The sequence below is a fragment of the Frieseomelitta varia genome, unplaced genomic scaffold (assembly GCF_011392965.1).
Source record: "Frieseomelitta varia isolate USP_RPSP 00005682 unplaced genomic scaffold, Fvar_1.2 scaffold_250, whole genome shotgun sequence".
Lineage (NCBI taxonomy): Eukaryota > Metazoa > Arthropoda > Insecta > Hymenoptera > Apidae > Frieseomelitta > Frieseomelitta varia.
In genome coordinates this window covers 887,326-912,842 of record NW_025109980.1, presented here as the reverse complement: position 1 = coordinate 912,842, position 25,517 = coordinate 887,326, and the positions used below count along the sequence as shown (strand labels likewise).

General features: G+C 30.7%; 5 protein-coding genes and 1 long non-coding RNA gene across 11 annotated transcripts; 4 read left to right on the top strand and 2 right to left on the bottom strand.

Moving 5' to 3' along the window:
- The first annotated feature begins 167 nt into the window (after positions 1-167).
- Positions 168-5,759, top strand: LOC122528438 (WASH complex subunit 5). The gene is made up of 17 exons (XM_043653532.1): positions 168-493; positions 653-755; positions 916-1,107; positions 1,454-1,668; positions 1,738-2,104; positions 2,277-2,552; positions 2,638-2,863; positions 2,982-3,217; positions 3,305-3,556; positions 3,631-3,813; positions 3,885-4,001; positions 4,079-4,251; positions 4,363-4,625; positions 4,719-4,896; positions 4,971-5,191; positions 5,272-5,425; positions 5,503-5,759. The coding sequence occupies exons 1-17, from the start codon at positions 372-374 to the stop codon at positions 5,654-5,656; spliced, it is 3,432 nt and encodes a 1,143-aa protein (XP_043509467.1). The 5' UTR covers positions 168-371; the 3' UTR covers positions 5,657-5,759.
- A 1,610-nt stretch (positions 5,760-7,369) lies between these two features.
- On the top strand, positions 7,370-9,290 carry LOC122528427 (allatotropin-like). 2 transcript variants are annotated; one of them, XM_043653508.1, is made up of 3 exons: positions 7,370-7,416; positions 8,126-8,372; positions 9,062-9,290. In XM_043653508.1, exons 2-3 carry the CDS (start codon positions 8,131-8,133, stop codon positions 9,204-9,206), a joined length of 387 nt encoding a protein of 128 aa, XP_043509443.1. In that variant the 5' UTR covers positions 7,370-7,416; positions 8,126-8,130; the 3' UTR covers positions 9,207-9,290. The 2 variants fall into 2 exon arrangements, with proteins under 2 accessions (XP_043509443.1, XP_043509442.1); XM_043653507.1 differs by lacking the exon at positions 7,370-7,416 and having other exon boundaries at positions 7,657-8,372.
- A 439-nt stretch (positions 9,291-9,729) lies between these two features.
- LOC122528409 (zinc finger CCCH domain-containing protein 18-like) lies at positions 9,730-16,215 on the top strand. Of its 5 annotated transcripts, none has more exons than XM_043653483.1 (8): positions 9,730-9,977; positions 11,153-11,464; positions 11,634-12,655; positions 12,718-13,211; positions 13,506-13,768; positions 13,863-14,267; positions 14,403-14,783; positions 14,909-16,215. In XM_043653483.1, the coding sequence occupies exons 2-8, from the start codon at positions 11,406-11,408 to the stop codon at positions 15,318-15,320; spliced, it is 3,036 nt and encodes a 1,011-aa protein (XP_043509418.1). In that variant the 5' UTR covers positions 9,730-9,977; positions 11,153-11,405; the 3' UTR covers positions 15,321-16,215. The 5 variants fall into 5 exon arrangements, with proteins under 5 accessions (XP_043509418.1, XP_043509417.1, XP_043509416.1 ...); XM_043653482.1 differs by having other exon boundaries at positions 9,736-9,977; positions 11,175-11,464; XM_043653481.1 differs by having other exon boundaries at positions 9,736-9,977; positions 11,099-11,464.
- Positions 16,216-16,663: 448 nt separating this feature from the next.
- LOC122528413 (acyl-coenzyme A diphosphatase FITM2) lies at positions 16,664-18,902 on the bottom strand. Its single transcript, XM_043653488.1, has one exon. The coding sequence runs from the start codon at positions 18,427-18,429 to the stop codon at positions 17,248-17,250; it is 1,182 nt and encodes a 393-aa protein (XP_043509423.1). The 5' UTR covers positions 18,430-18,902; the 3' UTR covers positions 16,664-17,247.
- A 472-nt stretch (positions 18,903-19,374) lies between these two features.
- On the bottom strand, positions 19,375-24,933 carry LOC122528410. The gene is given in 7 exon segments (XM_043653485.1): positions 19,375-20,672; positions 20,891-21,442; positions 21,680-22,010; positions 22,579-22,729; positions 24,462-24,570; positions 24,738-24,793; positions 24,858-24,933. Coding segments are annotated over 4 exon segments (1,719 nt in total). The 5' UTR covers positions 22,714-22,729; positions 24,462-24,570; positions 24,738-24,793; positions 24,858-24,933; the 3' UTR covers positions 19,375-19,971.
- On the top strand, positions 22,727-23,890 carry LOC122528411. Its single transcript, XR_006306573.1, has 2 exons — positions 22,727-23,036; positions 23,300-23,890. It is a non-coding gene; the product is annotated as an uncharacterized LOC122528411 (long non-coding RNA).
- Positions 24,934-25,517: the final 584 nt, after the last annotated feature.

Genomic DNA, 25,517 nt, shown 5'->3' with positions numbered 1-25,517 from the left:
AAATATCGAATATTACGATAAGGGCGAATATCATATTTTTTATTTCGAAAATTGTACATTATCTGTATAGTAAATAATGTGTCACATTCAATAAAATACATTATTTTACGTATTTTGAGCTACAGTTATTTCTTATCCTATATCATATTTTTTTAAATTCGTGAAACACACATCGCCGATATAGTCTGTTCGAAAATTTTCGGAAAACATTTACCGTTGTTGACAACAATCTTTCCACAATGTTTTGATCAACTCGTATTGAAATTAATCAAATGACAGTTTCCCTCACTCTTTTCGCGCCAATAAGATTGTTGACGTCGGTAAAACGATGTCAATGAATTATCAACTGTCCATATTAAAATAAACACGAAATGGGTGACTTCTTGGCATCTAATAACATTTGTGGGCAAAATTTGTTACGATTAGTATCTCGTGGAAATGCTATTATAGCAGAATTAATGAGATTAAAGGATTACGTGCCACCTGTGTTTAGGTTATTTATACCCCATAAAATATTATAAATGCTTTGTTGATAACGTAAACAGCACTTATGACAGAATTATTAGATTCCAATGAATCTAAATTATTACTCATGATATATTGTATAAATTATATTGTAAATGTGTTACATTAGTTTTCTTTCATGTTACAGCTTGGATTCAAAACAAATTGTACAAAAGTATGGATCTATCATAATTGATTTTGTATATTTTAAATCAGTTAGTACTTACGAACAGAAAATAGAAAATGATCCAGTGAGTACATAGAAAATAATAAGTAAATAACTTTTAACGTTCGTTTGAAATTTGCATTAAAACTTTATGCAATTGTATGTCATATCATTGTATTTTTTGTCTACTATGTAATGAGATTATCTAAGTTTGCATTAATTGCTTTAGGTGTTATGTCTTTTAGGTGCTTCAAGAGACAGATGAAGAATTGCGAAACAACTTTTCTGACATAATTGCGAGATTTTACTTAGCTTTTGAAAGTATACACAAATACATAACAGATTTAAATCTGTATGTAGATGAGCTAGGGGATGGAATGTACATTCACCAGTCTGTAGATACTATTATGCTCAATGAAGAAGGAAGACAATTAATGGTATTATTACAGTATAGTTATTTTATATTGCTATTCTTATATAAAATATGGATATATTATTTCTTATTATTTATTAAATTTAAATTAAACGATTGATATCAAATTGACTATTATTTCTGGACCAATTCTATTTTAAATATTTACAACTTATATGAAGTATAGTCTTATAATAAATCCGAAATTTTTTCTTTATTAAATAATTTACTTCCATATAAAAATCATTAAGAAATTTGATAGAACATTACAAATTTTATCATTCAATTGTAATACTTGTATAATAAATTTTGAACTTGAAGTATTTGTTCAAGATAAAGGACAGGCATAATCCTCATATTTATGTTAATAGTGTGAAGCAGTATATTTGTATGGTGTTATGTTACTTTTGGTGGATTATCATTTTGAAGGATGTATAAGAGAAAGGTTACTTGTTTCTTACTATCGATACAATGCTCAACGTTCATCCTCTACAAGAGTAGATGATGTATGTATGTTATTACGATCAACAGGATTTTCCAAAATTTCTAATAAACGACCTGCAAATTATCCTGAAGAATATTTTAAGTAAGTTCTTAAAATCCTGTCATTTTATCATGTTATCTTTTTCTGTTTAATAAAAAATTTATTTTACAGGAGAGTATCACTAAATGATTCCTTAATTGAACATATTATTGGACGTTTACGTTCTGATGAAATATATAATCAAAGTCTTGCTTTCCCACATCCAAAACATCGCAGTACTGCTCTCTCTAATCAAGCATCAATGTTAGTTATAATTTTATCATTTAAACCAGCCATGTTACATACTCACACAGCTATAATGAGAGAAATAGTAGACAGATTTTTCCCTGATAACTGGGTTATCAGTATTTATATGGGAATAGTAATAAATTTATATGATTGGTGGTTACCATACAAAGCAGCAAGAACAGCACTTAATAATACTCTAGAATCATCAAATGTAAAAGTTATAGCACAAAACTATGGTCAAAAAATGAAGGTAACTATATTTTTTATTTTTAACAATAAAGTGTTTCTCAAATGTTTAATTTTAAAATAATAAACTATGTAAAATCTATACAAATTTTTTAGTTTATTTTATTTTTATTTAGTATTAAAATATAATATGTATATGTGTATACATTATTGATTATGTTAAAAATTTATTTTAGAAATTAATATCTGAAACAGAGGAAATGCAATCAGCGGTGACTTTAGATGAGAGTGCAATAGGTTCTTTAGTGAAATTAGTAAGGGAATGTAATGTAACATTACATTGGATACTTTTACATTCTGCAACATCAACTATATCATTAGAAGATTCAAAACGATCGCGTTTGCTTAAACAATTAGTAGTGACCGAAAGCAAATATACCACATCTGATTGTCTACAATTGTTGTTAAGTACTGCTCAAATTGAGCAAGGTGTCAAACAATTATATAAAGACGTACGATTAATATTTCTTATATCACATAATTATATAAAAAATTCAGAAAATGATTTATATTCTTAACTTTATTTTCAATTTTTAGTTATTGTTTGGTAAAGAAACTAAATGGGTTAGAGATAAAGGAACATGTGTTGAACGTGTAACAGATCTTGCCCAAATATTTAGTGGTAATAAATCACTTGATGGTATTGAAAGAAATCAAAATCTCCATACTTGGTTTATGGAGATAAGTAAACATATTAATTCATTAAAACAAGAGGACGGAAGAAAAATAGTGCAATTACTACAGGCATTAGAAGAAGTGCAAGGTGAGCATATAATGGAAGAAATTGTGATTTAATTCTAAATTCAATTGTGATATTGATTCATAATAAAATTTGAAAGTTTAACTTTTTTTTTTAATTTTAATTTCAATAATAATTTCAGAATTTCATCAATTGGAAAACAATTTACATATATCGCAGTATCTAGCTGATACACGAGAAATATTGCATAATATGTTACGTACAGGAAGCATAACAGAAGATACTATGATAAGTTTAAATATAGTAACAGATTGTTGTTATGCATGGAATATAATGGAATCATTCATTGACACAATGCAAGCTAGTATAAAAGAAAGTCCTCCTACTGTAATAAAATTAAAAGCACTTTTTTTGAAAGTAAACTGTTACTTCCTATTTTAAATTAAATTTTATTTGTAATATAACTACCATATACCACATTTATTATACCTAATTCATTTTCAGATGGCTTCAGCTTTAGAAACTCCTTTATTGAGAGTAAATCAAGCACGTAGTGCAGATTTGTCGTCAGTATCACAATACTATAGCAGAGAATTAGAAAAATATGCAAGGCGTGTCCTGCAAATAATACCTGAAACTGTATTTGGTTTACTTGCTGAAATAGTAAATCTTGAAACCAATGCCTTTAAAGAAATTCCTACTAAACTGCCGAAAGACAAATTGAAAGATTATGCCCAATTAGATGATAGATTAAAAGTATATATTTCTAGTATTCTTTTTAATGTAAATGAATTTATAAAATAAAATTTAATCTAAAATTTTTATTTTAGATGGCTAAATTAACATACGCTGTATCAGTATTTACAAAGGGTGTATTATCCTTAAGAAGTGTTCCATTAGGTGTATTAAGAGTCGATTCTCATCGTCTTTTAGAAGATGGTATACGACAAGAACTTGTGAAAAAAGTAACATTAGCTTTAGATAATGGTCTTGTTTTTGAACCAAAATCAAAAGTTAGTTTCTATTTTAGTTTCTTATCGTGAAAATATTTTATTAACAATTGTTATCAGTGATATCATTCCAGGTATCATTGTTACAAAAACTCCATAATTTAACGGCAATAATAGATGGCTACCGCAAATCGTTTCAGTATATTCAAGATTATATAAATATTAATAGCTTAAAAATATGGCATGAAGAAGTATATAAATTCATAAATATTTGAAATATTTAATGCGTTTATATTCGGATAAACTTATGATCATTTTGTATTCACAGATAACATACATTATAAATAATGCAGTAGAAGAAGAATGTTCAGGATCCTCCTGGACCTCCGGAAGATCATGGAGGTACTTTCAAGATGAAAAACATGTTTCAATTTCAGACAATAATTCTGCAACTTTTATTGGTAGACTTGCGCGTGAATTACTTCGAATCACAGATCCTAGGTAAATTTTTCTTTCATAATATTTTGCTACATGTTCTCTATTATTTTGTATTATTTATTTTTTTGCATTATTATTGCTGTTAGTTAATATTTTTTGCATTGGTATTTTTAGAACGACTGTCTATATTGAACATTCCCTTGCCTGGTATGATCTCAAAACACAAACGGAAGTATTAAATTACAAAATTTTTTCAAGAACATTAGAAGCAATCGGTACACCCGGTTTAACTGGTCTTGACAAACTTATTTCATTTTATATCGTTATTGAATTAAGCAATATGGTTCACTACATAGAAAAAAATATACGTAACAAAGTGTGGTCGTCTACAATTGATTATTTTGATGCAATACTAAATTCTGTGGATGGTCTTAAAGGTATTATTATGTAGTAATGAATGTTATCAATATTACATATCAATTAAATATTAGTAATCACATATTTATTTTGTCGAATATATTTGTATTTAGGTAATATGTCAAAATTTCACAGTTCTACTCAAACAAGTAAATTTTGCCCACAATTGCTTGACTATGTATTAAAAGTTGGACATTATCAACTTCTTAAGAAAAAAATAGCATATGAATTAAACACAGCTTGTAAATTTGAAGCAAAGCATATGGAAGCAGCATTGCAAACATTAAACACGTATGTGCAAATATACAGAAAATATTTTTTGTTTATATTAATCTTCTCATCTCTTATATTTTTATGATTTTCAGAGCTGTATTATTTGAAATTAATAAACAGAATAGTAACGAACAATCTGAAACTGAGAAAAATGAATTATTACGCGAGCTTAGTATTAGATTAGATTGGGCGGGCATAAGTAATCCACATAATAATATTTATATTAAATCACCAAATATAAATAACATTGCGCTTATTATGTTTTTACTTACTATATTACAATTACCTAAATTACACTATTGTAAAAACACAGGTAATTTAAATATATGTGTAATTTTAATTTCACACTAATATGTAATAAATATAAATTAATTTTATACAAAATAATTGCAGGTAGTCTTTTAAGTAAAAGACCTCAAGATCCTCTTGATGCTGTAGTTTTCGTTATCGGAGTACAAACTATTTTACGTCAATGTACCTTTTCTGCAATGACGCGTTATGTTAAATATCTTTGTGTATATGTCCTTTCGTGTGTTACTACAGATAGGTATACCGATTTTTTACTTTGAAATATTGAAAAAAAATAATCATTATTATGTGTATTAAAACCATTACTCTTTGCAGTATAAAAGCAGGAAGTGATGGAGACTCCGAAGGATATAATACTTTACATATTCTAGAATTATTTACAAAATATTCTGGTATATCACGATCGCTTATACTTAAAGAGATTCCTATCATAATTATGGATCATTTCCAAGCAAAGACTGCTAAATAAATAATATAATTTTGTGACTAAAAAAATAACTTGCATTATATTCAAGTATAAAAAATATAAATATCGTTCATTTTACATATACATTCAAACATGGATCCGTATTTTGTACGTATATGTATTTCAATATATGTATATATTACAATTATATATATATATATAATTGTATCAGTTCTTGTTAAATGAAAAATAATAAAATTCTATTATTATTATGACGACATATAGTTATTTTTCTAATGAATACATTATTCACAATAATTTAAATACTAACATAATAAATCATTAAAACTCCTTTTGCTTTTTGTTTTTCTCCCTCTTTTTTTATAAAATTTGCTATTATTTTTTATATTATATGTAAACAATTAAGCATATTCAACAAGTTGTTTACCACATTTTACTACAGCTATTCTACGTTAAAAATTATACATTCCTTCATCAAAAATATTTTTATTTTAAGCAATGGTTAAATATTAGTTTTTAATTTCTCTCTTTAATTGAAAAAAACAAAGAAATACAACAATTACGTCAATAGCATTGCTTTTTAAAATTAAAATGATGCGTCAATAGCAATGAAAATGCTAAATGTTACGGTAAATTACAGTAAATTACAGCTGAGGCAAAAAATAAAATATTAAAATAAAGAAATGTGCCAGATTCTTAGTAATACAAATTTAATTATCCTTTTAAATTATGGTCCAAAGTTCGAATAAATTAAATTTTCATATTGAATCCTCATGTAAAAGATATGTATGAATATGAAACTGCAATTGGTCGTTATCTCTGCAGTAAGAATTTAGATACGCAGTGGCGGCTAAACGCGCTATCCGCCGCAAACGGCGGCATCACGGCGCTCCTTGAACCATTTCTTCGATATCCTTAAATTAAATTACATTGAAATAATGTTTTTAAACCCAATATAAACGTTGTAATGATTATGTAATTTTTTAGTGAATTTTAAACTGTATCATATCTCATATTTTGTTAAAAACAATGAAAGAAATGACGCAGAGATATTTGCCGGCAAGAACGGCCGTCATCAGAATCTGAAAACGCCAACGGCCGCTTCATTTCCTCAAGAAAACAATACATTAAATATTTCCTTGGATATCATAGTAGTCCTTAAGACGCTTATAAAATAAAATTATCTTTCTTTTATTATATTTCACATTGTTTTAAACTACATAGATTAGATTTTAAACAAATAAATGAAATAAAATAACGTTATTGATGTAACATGTAGGCGGCTAGGACGCCGTTGACGCCGTCAGCGGCGACTGCAACGGCGATGCTGGTGGTCTCCTACAAAAGAGACTGCGATAAACTGCGAGCGCAGTATTTCTTGCTCATACGTGCAGTTACATGTTCAATTTATATAAAAAATTTAAAGTTGTAATTCTTCAAGATTTTAAATATCGTACTGATGTAAAAGTGCAGCAAAAGTGTTTATTACGTTTTCATTATTATTGAAAACAACGTTGTATATTTGCACTACATCCTTTATAGTTGAAATTTAAATTAAATTTTTTAAATTTAAGAAAGAAACTAAAAATTTGAAACAAAAGTCATTATATATTTATTATAATTAATATTAATATTTTGCACTTATACTACATCTTATGTTGATCATATAAAATATATATATTTTTTTTGTTTTAATAAATATTCTTAAATATTTAGAATTAAGTACCATTTTACTTAAAAATATCATAGATGTTTCAAATCATATTATATATTATATACTTAAAGAAACAAGATATGAAACTGTAAGTATATTTTTTCAATTCCATTTATATTCTTTTATATTGTATTCGTGATTAATATGATCTCGTGGTATGTATCGTGAATATATGTATCTTGAATCTAAGTTCAATTTTACAATTTTTTATAATTTCATAAGAAGTTCATCACAAAATACATAACAAATAATAAGTAAAGACAATATCATATAATTCTTTTATTCTCATATCTGAATATTATTCAAAATATAAATTTTCTACCTAACTGGAAAATGTATAATTTACTATTTCAATAAGCAATATGATGTTGTCTAATATAAAGTATAATCAAAATATGATAAATATATTCTTAATCTTCCTTTGATGAAAATATGGGTAATTGCATTCTATGCTATTAAACTTGTTCAAAATTATTAAATCATAATTACTCAAATGAATACCGTGGTGCATAATGCATAACTTTCGTACTATCTTTGTAATTTTTATAGTAGCATTTCCAATAGGCAAAATTACAGACAAATATATATATATAATCCATATTACAATAAATATAAGACTTGATGCTTATCTTTAACAAACCCGTTGTCTTAGGATATTTAGAAGTGAGCTTATTCTTTAGACATTCTTGTTTTGTTTTATTCCCCAAAAGATATATTATAAATAAGAATTAGATTTTATGTATAACTTTTTTCAAATGTACAAATATAATTAATGAATCCTTTTTTTTTTATGTTAGCAATCATGCGAGCAACTATCATCATTGTTTTGGCTTTAGCCACGGGGATTGTTGTAGCCACATCTAGAAATCGTAATTATTCTCATTTCGTAAAACATCCTGCAAGACCGCGAGTAATTCGAGGCTTTAAACCTGAATACATATCTACGGCATATGGTTTTGGGAAGAGGCAAAGTATTATCGATGTCCCAAAAATTAATAGGCAGGAACGAATTTTATCTACACTTTTACGTTATTTTCCACAGAGGTACATACTCCGTTAAATTATTCCTACGTACATGATGTCTCGAATTTAGACGCTCAAACTGCGAGGACTTAATCTGTACATAAAAAGAAAAAAAGTGTTATATAAAATTCAATACCAAATACTTTGTTATAGAGTTCTTAATAAATATTGTATACATAAAATAATAAGCAAGAAGAAACGTTCGTTACAATACACAGACTGTGTCGTTAAATATATGTCTTTTTTCATATGCTAACAATTTTATATCATTAATTATAATAATACAATAAAAAATAATTTTTAATTTCATCACTTGACATCAGTGAATAATAGAATTAATAACACTATAAAGTCTCTGAGAATTTCGTTGAATTTCAATAAAATTAATTCTTTACGCTAGTTTCCATGTGAAGTTGCTTTTGTTTCAAACTATGTACTTTATCAAGTAAAAATCAAATGATAAAGAAAAATGGGTAATTACCTACTTCATACACACAAGATTTGTTTATAACTCTATAACAAGCCGTTTCCCAACGTTTGTACAACATATTTTTCTTCTTTTTATGTATAAATGAAACTCTTGCAGTTTGGCCATTTAAGTCTGAAACATGTTGCGCATTCAACAATTAATAAGAGAAATACAAATATAATTAATAATAATAAGTTACTTAATTTCTCGATGTAATTAATATAAAATATTTTAATTTCAGAATACCTGTAGAATGGTTACTTCAACAGATGAAGACAAACCCAAATTTTGCTACGAAATTAACACAAGTGTTAATGGATGAACGTACTAATTTCATTTCAATGATGGATCGCTCTAATCCAGAAAGAATAACTTGGCTGTATTAAATCATTCATTGTATGATCAAATAATATATACAATTTCTAGCTATAACCTTTTAGTTTAATAAATCTGCGATGTTCGAGAAATTATTTCATCGTTATTAATATATCATTTTCCTCCAAATAATGAATCAAACAACGATTCTTTGATATACATATTATTTTTACACTATTTTCAAATATCGATCAATAACGATTCAATACGCAATATATTCTTTTAAACGATTCAACTGCAAACGCAGTTTGAAAACTAAAATCTGATTGGTCAAGTTTCGACAACCTATCACGACGCGCGTAGACAAGCAGCGGGGATTTATGATTTAAAGTAAATTGAATTCTCTGCCATATTACACGAAAGTATTGTTATACAGGAAAGGTAGATTTTAATGAAAAACCTATTGTCACAATCGCTACATAATCATACTATCATAATCGCTATGGAACGAAAGATATATATATATAGGGTATGATCATCTATGTTATGGATAGTAAATGGTAGCTACGGAGTGTGACTATCTATTTTACGACTGGTTAATGGTTTACAGCCTAAAAGGGTTTTCGGTTTCTGCGTTTCATGGGCTTTCTTTATTTGTGCATTTGTGCATTGTTCTGCTTTCGAGATCTTGCGACGGTAAATTAATTCGGCTTTGAACATTTGACTTTGGCAGTCGAATCAGTCTGGAAAGGCATAAGACGGGAACAGAAGCGATAACTTGAATACGCAATATCTAAGTGACGCCGGCCACCTTAAGCCTCGGAGGCATACGGACGACGAAGGTAAGAATCTCTCGAGACATACTCAACTGTGTATACATATTTTTTTTCGTATAAGCAATACGCGAAATTCTGTGACATTTGTTATTCGAAATCCTACAGATTGACATGCAGTAATATTTAACGACATTACAACGTTAACCTCAAATATTCATGAATATACTTAAACGAACTGAGAGTTAGTGTACCAACCAATACGTATCAAGATAGAGTTGTAATTTTTTTTTTTTTTTTTTTTTTTTTATAACCTTGGAAGCCTTTGTTTCAATGCGTATTAATGTAAATTTTGCATATGGTACGAAATATTTATAAAGCATTTGCAGTTTCATGCATAATTCTACATTATCGTGTTGTTTTGAGATTTTATTGCGAATCGTCCATATTTTATAAACTAAGAGATGAAGAATGAGTTATTGGTTGTAGTTTAAATTCATTTCAAAGTTTTGTTGCATTGATGTAGAACTAAATTTTCGAATATCATTTTATCTACAAATATATTTATATTATTCACGTATATATTTCACGTTACTTGTAACCAGTTGGTATTAAATTTAATATCAAAATCTATTTTTAGTGCAAAATTGTTTTCATTGTTTTCTTTTTTCTTTTTTTTTTGTTAAATTTCTTAAATTCTACTTATTTAAAAAAACTTGAAAAAACACTTTATCAAAAATATATTTATCAAAGATATATTTGTTTAGGTATGAATTAATGCTGTGTGCAATACTTTGTATGATAACTTGTATGACATGACATTAACTTCTAATTTAAATATTATTACTTCAATCTGTAATATATTAACAATTTACGTACATCATTAGATTGTGATGTTTATTTATAAATATTAAATATTTTTATTTTATAGTATTTATATAAACAATTATTTTCTAGTTAAAAAATAAATATATATAAACATCTTATATTTTTAATAATTAATTTCTTGTTCTTTCTTCATTATCAATAAATTATATTAGTTTTCCTGTTATTAATGACTATTTGCTATGTATTACAATTACATTATTTTTTATACAAATTTTAAATGACACAATGGAAAGATAATTGATTTTAGTTTTATGTAGTCTCACTGATACGTGTACAATACTTTAGTTTCTCTTTTCCTAAAGTTTTCCTTTTCCCTTTGTTCTTTCTTTCTCCATGTCCAAAAGACATTCTTACAGGTTGAAAATACGCTCGTTATAGTTTCTAGTGCAGTACAAAACGGTTTACGGTTTACGGTTTACCGGTCTTTCTTAGTTTGTGTTGTGTTCGAGTTGAAAGTTTAAAGTTTAAAACAAAAAGTTCGGACAAGAAATACTGAAAATTAACAGTTTGCATTATAAATGTGAAAAAAGTTCAGTTTATGTATAAAGTACTAAAGTTGTTAGTAAAACAAAGTTATCAACGTGATATAAAAAGTATGTTCGACGCGGTATGGATTGCACGCATTGTGCCTTCAAGAGCAAATACTGCACAGGCTCTTATCGATACAGGTAAGCCCTGCGATGCTACTGATGCAGATTTTTCAGTGCTACAATTGGTCGGTTCGGCTAAAAAATTCACCTCTCAAGTAAGGGGAATTAAAAATTTGATTAAGCAGTGGTCCCATTTCTCGTCAAATCATTATTATATATGTCGTAAAGGAAAATAACTTTTTTACAGGCTAGAATATTTCATCATGTCAGACTCTGGTTCAGAAAGTTCCTCTTCTGAGGGTTATGATGGAAGGAGAGAGCGTGTTGCATCAGCTGACAATTTGGCATCACCAAACTTCTCACATCATTCATCTATATCTGGACGTAAATCTAGAGCAAGTTCTATTTCTTCAAGAGAAAAGTCACCTGGATCTGTTTTATCAGAAAGGGATTCAAAATCTCCGAGATATACACCAATATCTCCAAAATCTCAAAGATCTGGATTAGCTTCTCCTAGTGAAGTGGGTTCTCCAAGATCAGCTCGTAGTTTATCAAAATCACCACCTGCTTCGCCAAAATCATATCACTCAGAAAACAATTCTTTAGATTCACCAAGAACTGATCGGAGTTTATCTCGTTCTCCTATACAAGATGAGAGATCATCCCCATCTACTCCCCAAGATTCTAAATCTATACATCTTGAAGATACAGAACCTAAACAGTTTGAACTGGAAGTAGATACACAAAGATCTGGAGACAATTCTCTCAAATCATATTCTTATAAAAATAGTGAATCGAGACAGAGTTCACCAAAGTCGCCAAGATCTGGACGTAGTTCACCGAAATCATTATTATCCGCAAGGAGTTCTCCAAAATCTGGTCCAGCATCTCCCATGGATGATCAAGAATCAGAAAAACATTCACCGCCTCAGTCCCCACCTATAAAAGCTTCATTCAATGAATTAGATGGAGAACAAATTTCAGATGGAGACATCGAAGATGAACCTGAATCAATAACTAAATCAAAACCTACTCCGATTACACATGGTGAAGATTTATCAGATGTTTCTGATCTAGAAAGTATAGATGGAGTTGATGGTACTACTGAACATGAATCAGTACTGAAAGAAAATCAACAAAATGAAGAGAAACGTATAAGTAACGATAAAATAGAAAAAGAAGATAAACATGCACCAGTTGGACTAACAGAAGAAAGTGAACAATTAGATTTCGAAGCTGATGGTCAATGGAAAGATGAACGTGATGAAGGTAAATAATTCACGAATTTTTTCCAATTAAAATAAGTATTACTAAAAAAATACTGCTTTTAGGTGAAACAGAAGGACCAGTTATCAAAGAAAACAAAGACAGAGATGATAAAGATGGAAAAGACAAAGATAAAGATAAATTGAAAATAAAAGAAGGTGGTGATACGAATGATAAGGAAGAGGGAGAAGAAGATGGAGAAAAAGTAGAATCTGAATTAGAAGAAGGAGAACTTAGTGATGGTGATGATGTTCGACCCGAAGAAACAGAACCGAGACCTATTTGCCGCTTCTATAACCGAGGTCAATGTACATGGGGAGTTAGCTGTAGATTTTTACATCCAGGTGTAACTGACAAGGGAAATTATACTATGTTTGATATGGTAAGACCAATGGCATATCCACCACATGCAGCTGCTCCGCACGAATTCAGACCGCACATTGATAGGCCAAATATGGTGCGACCATTGCCTGGATATGGAGCACCAGCACATACATCGAAAGTAGAAGATTTACCTACTGAATCTGCGTGGGAACGTGGATTACGACACGCTAAGGAAGTAAGTTTCTATTTGAAACAAACTATGATATTATCTTTTGTATGTAGCTATGTTGATATAATAAACATTCCAAATGTAATTTTTTCTTATTTTCTCTTTTTGTATATTCAGTAATCAAGTATATCTTTTAATATTTACAAAATATATTTAGTTCTTATTTTACTTTCTTGTTTTTGTTTCTATGAGGAAAGTTATAAATGTAAGAAAGATGAAAGATGTGAGAAACTAAAATATGCTTTATACGTTATGATATTTCCCCAAAAAATAATTTTATGTATCTTCTTTTTTACGCAGATGATGCGCAAAGCAAACAAACGCAAAGAATCAGACATGGATTTCGAAGAAAAGAAAATGAACTTAAGTTTAGGACAAGATGAATTAGATAGAGAGGCAGGATATTATGTAAGAGCGGCCAGTCCAGAACCACCTGTTGAAAGATGGCCACCTAGAGAAGCACCTAGGAGGATACCACCACCAAGACTTACACCAGAAAGATACATCGATGATCCTGATACTTACTATGCACCACCAGCAGCTCCACCACCAGAATATTATAGGTAATATTTATAATACTTATTAAAATTATAAATCAAATTGAAAGATACTTGTCATTTTTTAAACAAATATTCAAATACCTTCTTTTTTTTTAAGGAGGGTACATTATAAAGCAGACACTCGAATCACTGCTGAATATAGAGAACGTATCGATTATCACGCAATACCTCGGGGAACACCACATTCTGTTTCTCCACCGCCGCATACCAGGGAAAGAGAAAGAGAAAGAGAACGAGAGCGGGAACGCGATAGAGAACGAGAATATTATGAGAAGTATGAGAAGAAACATAAACGTCCGTCAAGGGAAGTTATAGTGGAACGTATTCCACCGACGAAACCTTGGCGAGAGGAGGAGCCACCACCAGAGGAAAGGAGTAGAGGAGATGAGTGGGCAGATCCTTGGATGCGCCGGAAATCTCCGAGTACAGTACGTCGAAATGCATCGTCTCGACGATCACGAAGGCAATCATATTCCTCGGGTTCTTCGTATACATCAACAAGGTAACCACTCTTATTTTAATTATAGAAATAATATAAAGAATATAATTTTTCTATTACTAAACATCAAATTAAAATTTTTTTTTTAATATTTATAAAAAAAAAAAAACGTACAAACGTACTGTATGCTGTTTTTAGTTCTAGCCGTAGCTCGAGCCGCTCTAGCTACAGTTCTTACGACTCCCTATCCAGGTCCCGTTCACCATCCCCTCCCTCTAGAACTCGTGGTACCGGCAAGGGAAAAGTGGTGGTGACATCGCCACCATCCAATCCTCCAACAGTCGCAGCTGCTGCACCTCAACGAGGTGCTATGTTAATGAACCCACCTGCTCCTTCTCCTCGTCCACCTAAAGGTTCCATTTCCCCTACAACTGGTACGCTTCACCGACGTGCTGGTCTTAACCCACCAGCGCCGAGTCCGCTTTCTTCTCATCAGCGTCATCATGAAAAGGCAAGGGATAAAGCAGCGATAGCAGCTGCCGCAGTGGCTAAAGTTATTAAAAGTCGATCACGATCGAGGTAAAAAAAATATATATATATAAAGTATATTTTATTAATTTTAATAAAATTTAAATTCATGTGTTAATAGAAACAATGATACAATGTATGTATCACTAATGTAAGAAAAAAAAATATGTTTCAAGGTCATCGCACAGTAGTTCTGGTTCTGAAAGCAGCGGTAGCAGTAGTGACTCTAGCGAATCGAGTTATTCCTCTTCTTCCAGTGAAACACGTCGAAGGAAAGGTTCGACCCCGCCAATAACACGAAAAGATTCCAAGGGTATCGATGCCTTAAAGCTTAGTGGTACTAAACAACAGATCAAACTTACATTAAAGCCACCAAACAATACTACGGCAGTAAAAAAAGTTGATCGATCTGCTTTGATGGCTGGGAAGAAAAGAGGTTTAGAATCACCACCGTTGATTGACAGTAAAGCAAGCGTCGCTGCAGCTGCAGCGAAAGCGGCAAAGAAAGCAAGCTCACGACGAGAAGAATTGTTGAAACAACTTAAAGCAGTAGAAGACGCAATTGCACGTAAGAGATCAAAAGTGTAATAATGCAGTATATTTTTATTGTTTTGGACCCTGTATGTACACATATGTAAACACAAATATTTCCTAAGTATATATAATTATTATAAATGCGTGATATGAAAAACAAAGTGGAAAATTCATATCAGAACAAAAAGGCATTTCTAATTTCACAAATTTTTCTAACCATGATGTTGATATTTGATATACTATGATATATCAATTTCTGAATTGTTTTTCAACGTGTAAACCAGCGTACTATGTCAAGCAAATGTAATACTGTATCACTCTAGTTTCTTTGTTATTGGAAGTTTAAAACTATATGTGCTTCACTACACATGCACAGAATGGAAAAAAATGTTTGATCTTGTCTATCATAGGTAAATTTTACATCGTATATTTGATGGAAAAACATGTAAAGAACTTGCCGCAAAATTACCAGAAAGATTAAACTTGCTAAGAAACTATGCGTCGTAACTTCTTTTGAAAAATGGCAAAAAAGATTGACGAAATCAACGATTGATTCACAGAATAGAAATATAAACAAAATTCAAGGTCAATTTTGCGGCAAATTCACTTATAAAACTGTGTAAAATTCACTTATAGTCAAGATCAAAGATTTATTTCCACCTTATACGCATATGCCTGTATGCGAATATACATGTATATGTAAAAATGTCGAATGGACATACTTTGTGGAATGGATATACTTTGTAAGAATTCAATGATCATGATAATTTGTAGACGTAGGATAAGAATAAACTGCAAAATAAGGTCTTAAAACTGCCAAATGCACGTAAATAAAAACAAACGTGTAATTTATTTATGTGTGAGTGAAAAATTCTGTTGAAATATACAATATATTTATTATTATAGCAAACCTACTATTTTTAAATAAATGCAAACAAGTTTGGTGATATGAAACGACAATAAAATGTCGCGCCAGTTTAAATATTCTGTAGCTTCTCTTTTTATTTTCTAACAAACTAAGTTGGTTATTGTAACATTATTAACATTATTAGTTCAGTCAAAACTAAATTAATTCAAACAATATTTTTATTTAAGAGAATATATATTATTAGAAAGTGTGAATATTTTATACAGCTATTTTTACGTTATATATTATAAAATTATAAAAAAAAATTTCATTATAAAATGCGAAATAAATAACATAATTAAAATATGATTTTGCTATACATAAGTAAATATACTAGATAAACTTAGGGATGTAAAAGTTTGTTAAAGAGAATGACGTATTCTTTCATACATGTTCCGTACAATAGGACGATGTAAATTAATTTTCTTCAAAGTAGCGTAAACAGATAACAATAAAATTTGTGAATTCATAATAAAAAAAAAGATATATATGTTATTTTATTACAAACATTTTATTAACAGGACGAACACTTTGTTAACAATAGTTTATTAAGTATAAATTACAAAACAAGATCACAAGATCATGACGTTGTTTATACATGTAGTTGTACTCTAGTTGATTTAAGTTGATTTAACAGTCCATGAAGAAGTAGAAAAATTATTTCGTTTAATATTTTATATACAAATTGGAAAATAAATTGGGATGGATCGCAATACTTACGTAATCGATTTCTACTTTAAAATGAAAATAACAGCTTTCATTCAACAAAACCACATCAGTAACAAATACAATTTATCCAAAGTTGAAAATATGTACATTAAAATGCTATATATACAAGATTGCATATTAGAATATTTAGTAATGCTTTCTCCTATCAGGTAAAATCCAGATTTTATAATTCTTAAACAGCTGTATAATTTAAGACAGGCGAAGCTATTATAGAATTGTTTCAAGTGAATATGAGCTCTCGGAGTACTAAATTTTTACATTTAATGTATATACATGTAAAAAAAAATCGATATAAATGTATCGGGAACATATTGATCAATTCCACTGTCAAATATTATGATAATTTTATAATCTGGAAGTAGTTATCTCAGAATCCGATTGCCTGTTAGCACTGATTGTGTCGACAGTATCCTGACTCGTGCGAATAGGAAGTCCCATAAATCTATTGGTTCCGTTGAGCGTGCTACGTCTCGATCTAACCGAACTATTGTCATGGGTTTTTATCTCATTATACTTGAACAGACCATCACCGGGCGCGGGCAATGAGTTCTTCGCCGACTTAAACCACCATTGATACGTGACGTACCACGTTAAAACGGCGGCTACACCTCCAAGAAATTTCTCTATCATAATATGATAGTAGAGCATCGTGGATATCAACATGGTATCCCATAGTAATTGTTGCATCGTCATTGCAACGAAAAGACCTCTCAGATAAGGCGTGAGCGCTTTATGCGCTTTCTTTAGAAACTCCAGATCGGAGTTGGAGAGATTCCGGAGTGGTCCGGTACTGGGCTCATTCGGGGTAATACGCGAGTGTTCCTCGCGCATAATCAAGTCCTTTATACCCTCCCAGCCAACTAACGAAGAGCCCTCTTCCGCTAGGATCAAGCTCGAGTATATAAGAATGAACGTGTGCCCAGATATATCAAAACCACTCCAAAATTTGCCGGACTGGAGGCATTTCGCTTTCGTCTGCAGCTGCGTGTCCTTTGTGTTCAGGCAACGGCCGTAATTTGTCTCGATATAATTGAATAGTTTAGTCCATAATAACCATGCGATCGTGGCCAAGACCAGTCTGGCAAGATGTTTTAGCAAAATCGACCTACGGCCGCATCCAAGCGTGTGCGCGGTCAACGCGACCCATGGAACTGTTACAGTCAGCAACCATCCCCATCCCCACTTCACGAAGTACTGATTGAGCGCGTTATCCGGACGCGAGAAATACGTTCTCGGCATGGTCATAACATCTGCTATCAACGATACTACGAATATCGCGCCACAGTATATAGCAACCTTGAGCCTCGTATCGAACAGCAGAGACTTTTTGCAGACGTGCAGAAACATCGTTACGAGTATGAGACCTATGGAGCTTGGGGCAGCTGTCGGTCGAGTACCGCCTCTGTCCTCCTGCGTCGAATTCGGGCGAAAATTTAGGCCGCTCGACCTCAAGTTACTTGCCGACGAGCCGAACATCGCAGAGCTACCAGCCGACGTATGCACACCTCTTCGTTTCCCCGTAGCCATCGTGTGCAGCCAGTGTGTGCACGGAGGTTAAGCATACGTTATTGAATGTACTAAGAGTGTACGTTATGTCGTCGCATGGTAAATTAATCGGTCTTTTCACACAATCCGAGGTTAGCTTGCGGTTCGTGCAAGTTCCTTTCACATACAGTTAAAAATTCTTGATAAACTTTGTGCCTGACACGATTCAGCTAGTACAGATTATCAATTACGTGTATAAAACATTCGATACTTAAAATAGTACTACCTACACTGTACGCTTCTGACTACGCTGATTTGCTCTGTCATCCAGTAGTCTTCCCCTTCCCCTGCTAACGTGAAGAATTCGACGTTTGAATAGCTATTTTTCTTTAACACTTTGAGTACCCGCGTGTACCAAATTGCACGCCGAATGAAAGTTTTGCTTTGTACTGTAACTTCTTCGTCATTTTCCTATATTTTTAGTACAAATAAAGTTACTTTCTTTGTTATATAATGTTTATTTATAAAATTTATTGTAACGATAAGTAAAATTCAAGTTCTCGAAAAGCCAAAAATTATATAATTTTACATATCTCTCAAATTCTACGTCGGGTATCATCTTTGGTGCACGCAGCATTTCGGAATTTAGCTCACTTAAAACTGCATCCAACGTGTTAAAGGAGAAAGATAAAATCACTATTCGTTTGAAACGAATCATTTTGTCTTATTTATTTCACGATCAAGGTCAAATAAAATTTATTCAAAACGTTTTTAACTGAATTTACATTCCTTTCTTTTTTTTTTGTAGCAAAAATTTACGTTGTAAATCTTATTTTATTAAGGAAACTATATTGTAGAATAAATATTAAATTAATATCATATTAAAGTTGATACTAGATTAGAACATTTTTTATAAAGGAAATAAAATATTAAACGAATCAGGAAATATAACGTTGTGTTTTGAAGTGATAAATAAACACCAATAGATAACTAGAATGAAATTTTTATTTACTATTCATCATCTGCATTACTACACTAAATAGCATTTATACCTTTTATATGCAATAAGCTTTATTCTTTATAATGAAGAATTCACCCATAATATCGAATAAATTTAGATAAAATACATTGTTATCAAGTAATATTACAAAAGGAACTCTGCTATATCTTTAAAAGTTTTGTTAAACATATGAAACTTTTAATATATTCTCTCTAATAATGTGCAATTATCTTTGCAAACTTTTATACATTTGTTTGTGTTTCTGTATATAACTTCTGCAAGGCACCGTTAAATTCTTTCAAAATATGTGAACATTAATAGTAATTGTTCATTATGAAAATCATTATTTAAAAATTATTTTATTGTAAATTAGGCGCCCGTAAAAATCGTTGTCACATTATTACCAAGTGTTGACTAGCTCTAATAAATTTATGGCCAGATACCATATATCAATATATTAATTAGTATACTTAAATATATTTAACAACATTTCCGTTTCGTTGTTAAAATATTTATTAATTAATTATATTGCAGAATTGAATAATTAATTTGTCTACAAATTTAGCAATCAAATAAACCAAAAGTTAAACACTTGTATGTGGAAGATCCATTACAAGTGAATCTAATTTTACAACCTGTACTTTTGATGTTAGTACCTTTGTTGCTTCTATATCATACGAAGACCAATAAGTTATTAATTCTGGGAAGCCATCTTCGCTAATATAATCAATTTTAATTGAACTGAACCGAGCACGTAAGCTCAAATTTGGCTGACAATCTGCATTTCGACACAATTGAATGATATCAGTTTGATTCGCGTTCCTAACTTGAACATCTGTATAATTCACAAAAACAATTAATACTTTTTCTATTAGTCTTCTTTCTGTAACAATAGATATTTTTTCTATATGTTCAGATGTTGAGTTAATCCATTGCCAAAATTTAATGGCAAATCCGCAAGTATAAGGTTTTCCAGACATAACCAGAAAAGCTGGTTTTGATACAAAAGAATTAGGACTAACATGATCCCAGATTACTATTGGTTGATTTCCATATTTTTGTAATGTTAGATTAACACTAGCTTTACAAAATTCTCCAGGACATAAGCCTTTGTTTTCAATGGATAAGTAGTGATATTGTGTAGGCCTCCAGTTATTCTTTTCACTATTGAATTTTAAGGTTTTGAACATGCTAAATGCCATTGTTGGTTTTATTACCAATTTTTTATATTCTGATAATTTTGTAGCATGTAATAAACCCTGAATAGTCATAGTTTTTATCATACCTATAAAAAAATTTTTATCATATATAAAAAAATAATAAAAATTATATATCATTTTATTTTTCATGCAATATCCATATTAAAATCCAAGTATATAAGTAAAAAAGGTAAAATATTTATTATTATTCCAATACTAATATTTATTATTATTCCAGTTAATTTTTCTTTTTAATATGTCTTTATAATTGAATTAAAAAATCTGTACTTGACTTTGTACTTACTTTTTCTATTATCATCGTAACAAATATAAGATACTGTATTATTAAGGACATGATTATCTATATCAATGGACGAACAATTTCCAGGTGAGTATCGTCCTAAGAGATGTCCAGTTCCACCAGATAGGAGAACAAGATTAGGCATGCTTTTTGGTGGTACTTCTATACTCAAAAAATCTTCTATTTTGTCTGAATCAATATCTGGTAAAATCAGAGGTAGTTTCTCGTATGTATAAATTTTTGAACTCCAATGTATAGTGCCTGCAATAGGTTCAATACTAGCCAAGAGGCCGTGATCTCCAGCAACTATACAATCTGGTTTTCCAGACCGATCAGTATCAACTGAAATACAATCAATTTCGGTAGGTGGCCGTTTTAACGAAACCAACCATAATGGTAAACCACTATTTGCTTGCATTGACATAACTCCTCCTCCTTCTGCTGATATTTGACCCTGATCATTATTTGTATCATTTTCTCTAAATCTTCGTCCACGAACAAGAAATATCAATGTTGATGGATTTCCATGAATAATAGAGATAGGGCCATGTAATTCTAAAAATATTTAATTATAACATTAAATCACACAATATGTATTAATTATACATAACATATATTGACATTTTATAACTTTTTCATAGTTATGATACATAATATCACGGATACTTACTATCACAATTAATATAAATAGAAGCAAACTATTAAATTTGATAGTATGTGATGGTAAAATAGTGAATCAAATTTTATATATATGTATATAACACACTTATACATACATTTAAGTAAACTTACCTATTCCTTGTAAAGTTTTATCCCAAGATATAGGTGATTGTGGTTCATTTACTGAAGGACATACCATTGAGTTATCACATGGTAGAACATAAAGAAATATAACTATTGTTACAACACATAATAATATAGAAGCAACCAAACAAAATCGTCATAAGGGAGACATAGCATGTCTTTTCCACAAATCATTCTGATCATTGCCCTCAATTACCATTATAGGTATATCATCCCTATAATATTTAAGCATGTTTTGTCCATTTTTTGCACGAGTTCCTAAGTTCCTTGTTTCATCCAATGGATAATACACTCCATTTTCATGTATAATAGTTGATTGCTAAAATTTTTATATTCGTTATATATTTCTTAGTTTACATTTTGCATTATTTATATACTCTATGCTAAAATTGTATTTTTGGTGTGCTTGCTTTTTTATAAATAAAATTACATAATTGTTATACAAATATATTAATAAGGATTTTTAAATATACAAATGTTCAAAGACAATATATTCTGTAAACTAAACAGATGAAAAAAATTCGTATAAAAATGATTTATTACAAACTTGTAAAAACTTTTCAGCAAATTTTATAGTTCTTGGTAATATTGATATGTATAATAATAAATTATAATAATTAACAACTAATTAAGATAATATTAAGATAATCATTCATCATAAACCATGAAATAGAGAATTTACTTAAAAGACAAAGATTGTTTTGTAAAAGTGCAATAAATCAATTATATACAAGATATAAACTCATAAAATAAATAAGCTTTCTTCATCTATATTCAATCCGAAAAGTATACTAATCTATTGACCTACAAATGCTTGCATCATTTATTTATGTCTTCAATTCAAAATAAATAAAAGGAAAAGATCAGGTAGCGTGATTCCAACTTACTAGCTGTGTATCATCGGCATGATCTTTAAGAATTTCACTTGTTTGGGCCAGACAATCTTCTTCGTCTTCAGTATCAGTATTGCTTATATTTTGAGGCAGAGGGGTATAACCTTTTCCAGCGTGATGATCAGACATTGTTCTATACAAGACACTGTAAATTCAAATTTAATCAAGTACTTGTATATGTATGAATAAATATACGATATTTTACGTCTGTTATTTCATCATCGTGACACCATTCAGTATAAAGTATTGATAAAGAACGAACATAGCCAGAATCGATAGCATTAAAATTACAGAGTACCAATAGTTAAATGTAAAGTGTTAATGTCCCCGATTCTATTCTCGTACGAGCGTATTAATTACACCATGTAATCTTTCAGATCAACTTTATACAATTTGTGTTGTATTAAGTTTCAAATAAAATTAAATTCTAGACGATTTAACATGTTTCAAAGGTATAATTTTTTATTGCTACATATGTATGTATGGACAAGATAGATATATATGTTTGAATACATTTTGAATATATGCGTATATAGTGTGTATGGAACTTAAACAGCGGGGTCTTGATTTATACGTAAAAAAAAGAAAAAAATATTGTCAGGAAACGTCTCGTTACAGAATTATGAACAAATATTTATCTATGAAATGACGCATTATATCAATAGAGCACACAAAAGGATTTGTGTTTATTTGATCTGTGTACATTCTTTGATAGCCTTAGTTATATTTTAACCTTCTGCCTACTGTGCCGGAGTCTTTTTTGACCCGTGTTGAGAGCTACTCGAATGCAATAACGCACACAGTGATGGGAGCTGCTTGTGTTAGTAGCTGAAACCTGATCGCACCAAACACTAAGTGGCTAACACGTGTCTACCAAAGTTCCGAAGTGACGAAGATTGAAAAGAAAGAAATCAGATTTTGGTAACGCTTTGAGGAGGAAAGACGTGTGCAGCAAATAAAAGCAATTATTATTTTTGTTCTTTTTATTACTTTTTTCCGTTGTTTCTATTTGTTGACAAAATGTTCTCATTGCCAACGAGTAATATTTCTTTGTCTTCTTTCGCTGAATAGACGTTGCACACAGTAAACAATCATCAGACAACGGAAGTGTATCAAATAATGACGCTGAACCCGAAATGTAAGATTCCGAAGTTGAAATGTAAGACAATGTATCAGAAACTGTTGATAATATAGTTCCAGAAAACCAGGAATTTTGACGTAATTGGCAATGTATTGGATCTAGCAAGGATACAGCGATTGTCTCTTGTCAATATATAAATATAAATAAATATAACTTTATTATTCATGCGATTATTATTTGTTTCTATATGCTCCTACATGTTCCTATACGAGTCAGGTGTCTGTCACTGTGTTGGTATAATATTGGTGAAGATCTCGGTCTCTAGTGACCGTCATTCTGTTAGTATAGTATCGGTGAGCTGCTCGAGTGATCCAAATATGATTCAGTGTGAGTCAGAAATGACCCCAGCACAGGACTGCGAGCTTCAGGCTTCTGAGGGTTAAAACCACAAACGCAATGAAACATATTTAGAACTCGTTTAGACATAAAATAGCAATCAAGTGAATCACCATAAATGATTTTCTATAAAAGAATTAGTTTCTCATCTTCTATAATTACAATCATTTCTCTCATAACCCCCGAAGCAAAACAAATTGTAAAGTTTGATATTATTTCTTCTATATTTTGTATAAAATTAAATATATTCTTACTGAATTCAACTGTAATAACTCAATAATTTCAAGATTCGAAACGATGACTTATACTTGCATCAATACGTGTCGTGCAGAGATGAGAAGTTCCCCTAAAAGAATGTGAGTCTGGTTGGTTATTTCCAATCCACTCTTAAATTTAATACCTATTGGCTGAGAGTGTCACGTAAAATCTAGTGGGTCGGTTACTGAGAGAAGAAACTGCTTCCTTGCATGGGACTTTTCATTTTTGTACGTGCATACAGCTACATACAACTGAAAATATACAATTTGCAATTCGTCAGTAGATGGTACTAAAGGTGAAATTTCTGTAGCGACTACTTTCATGTGTAATGTAAGGTTATAAAGGATATAGAAGGTGGAGTGTATTTCGTCTCGGAGTCACCACCAGATTCATCAATAGGGCTGATGCCGGCTCTAACCTCAGACGCTCCGTTTATTAGGAACTTCTAGCTTGGCCCAAGAAACGGCACCCATCCTAGAGGTGTTCCGTAAGTTGCACGCTTAATCTAAAGATCCGTAGCGAAGCGGCATTCACTTACCATTTGTACTATCCGTGTCTTTGGAACTGGTATACTAAGGAAGGGCTGAATGTGCTAACCACTAGAAGCATTAAAATACTAGCGTCGTGTAGCGGTGAAACGATAGAACTAATTTATATTGTTGTCCTTGTCTACCGCGTCTATATGTCTGTCCTTATCGCACGCAAGTGTCCTCTAATGCAGCTAGACAAGGAAAGCAATAGTGTGCGACAAAAATAACCCTCGATCTATTGAAAAAAAAAATTCAACTTTTTACAGACACGTTTTTCTAGAACAAAACACACATAGAATGAAAGCGGGGAGCCTAATTTTAAGGAAGCATATAAAAAAGTTCGCAAATTATTCCTCTTAATTAGGTTTTTCTCTTAATTAATGCGAACTTTCATAATATGGACATGGTGGCGCCATCTAGCGGCAACTCGCTGGTACTAATTAATTATAAAAATACTTATTTCTGCATTTTACGGGTCAAGTGGGGTATAAAAAGAAAGCCCAGAGTCTAATTAGAGTAATACAATCACAAAAGTTCACAATTCATTTCGCTAAATTAGGTTTTTTCGCAAATGAAAGTGTCTCTGTTTTACGGGGTAAGAAACACTAGCGCCGCGTTGTGGCAGACCGGTGAAACTAAACGTTCTATAATCATATAAGGGGAATAAT

Bases quoted from the DNA above. Each gene is read 5' to 3' on its own strand.
- LOC122528438 (XM_043653532.1), top strand. From the start codon at position 372: ATGGGTGACTTCTTGGCATCTAATAACATTTGTGGGCAAAATTTGTTA. The intron at 2,864-2,981 runs GTGAGCATATAA...TAATAATTTCAG, and splicing joins GGCATTAGAAGAAGTGCAAG to AATTTCATCAATTGGAAAAC. The intron at 3,218-3,304 runs GTAAACTGTTAC...ATTCATTTTCAG, and splicing joins TAAAAGCACTTTTTTTGAAA to ATGGCTTCAGCTTTAGAAAC.
- LOC122528427 (XM_043653507.1), top strand. From the start codon at position 8,101: ATGAATCCTTTTTTTTTTATGTTAGCAATCATGCGAGCAACTATCATC. The intron at 8,373-9,061 runs GTACATACTCCG...TTTTAATTTCAG, and splicing joins TTACGTTATTTTCCACAGAG to AATACCTGTAGAATGGTTAC.
- LOC122528409 (XM_043653480.1), top strand. From the start codon at position 11,477: ATGCTACTGATGCAGATTTTTCAGTGCTACAATTGGTCGGTTCGGCTA. The intron at 13,212-13,505 runs GTAAGTTTCTAT...TTTTTTACGCAG, and splicing joins GATTACGACACGCTAAGGAA to ATGATGCGCAAAGCAAACAA. The intron at 14,268-14,402 runs GTAACCACTCTT...TGCTGTTTTTAG, and splicing joins TCTTCGTATACATCAACAAG to TTCTAGCCGTAGCTCGAGCC.
- LOC122528413 (XM_043653488.1), bottom strand. From the start codon at position 18,429: ATGGCTACGGGGAAACGAAGAGGTGTGCATACGTCGGCTGGTAGCTCT.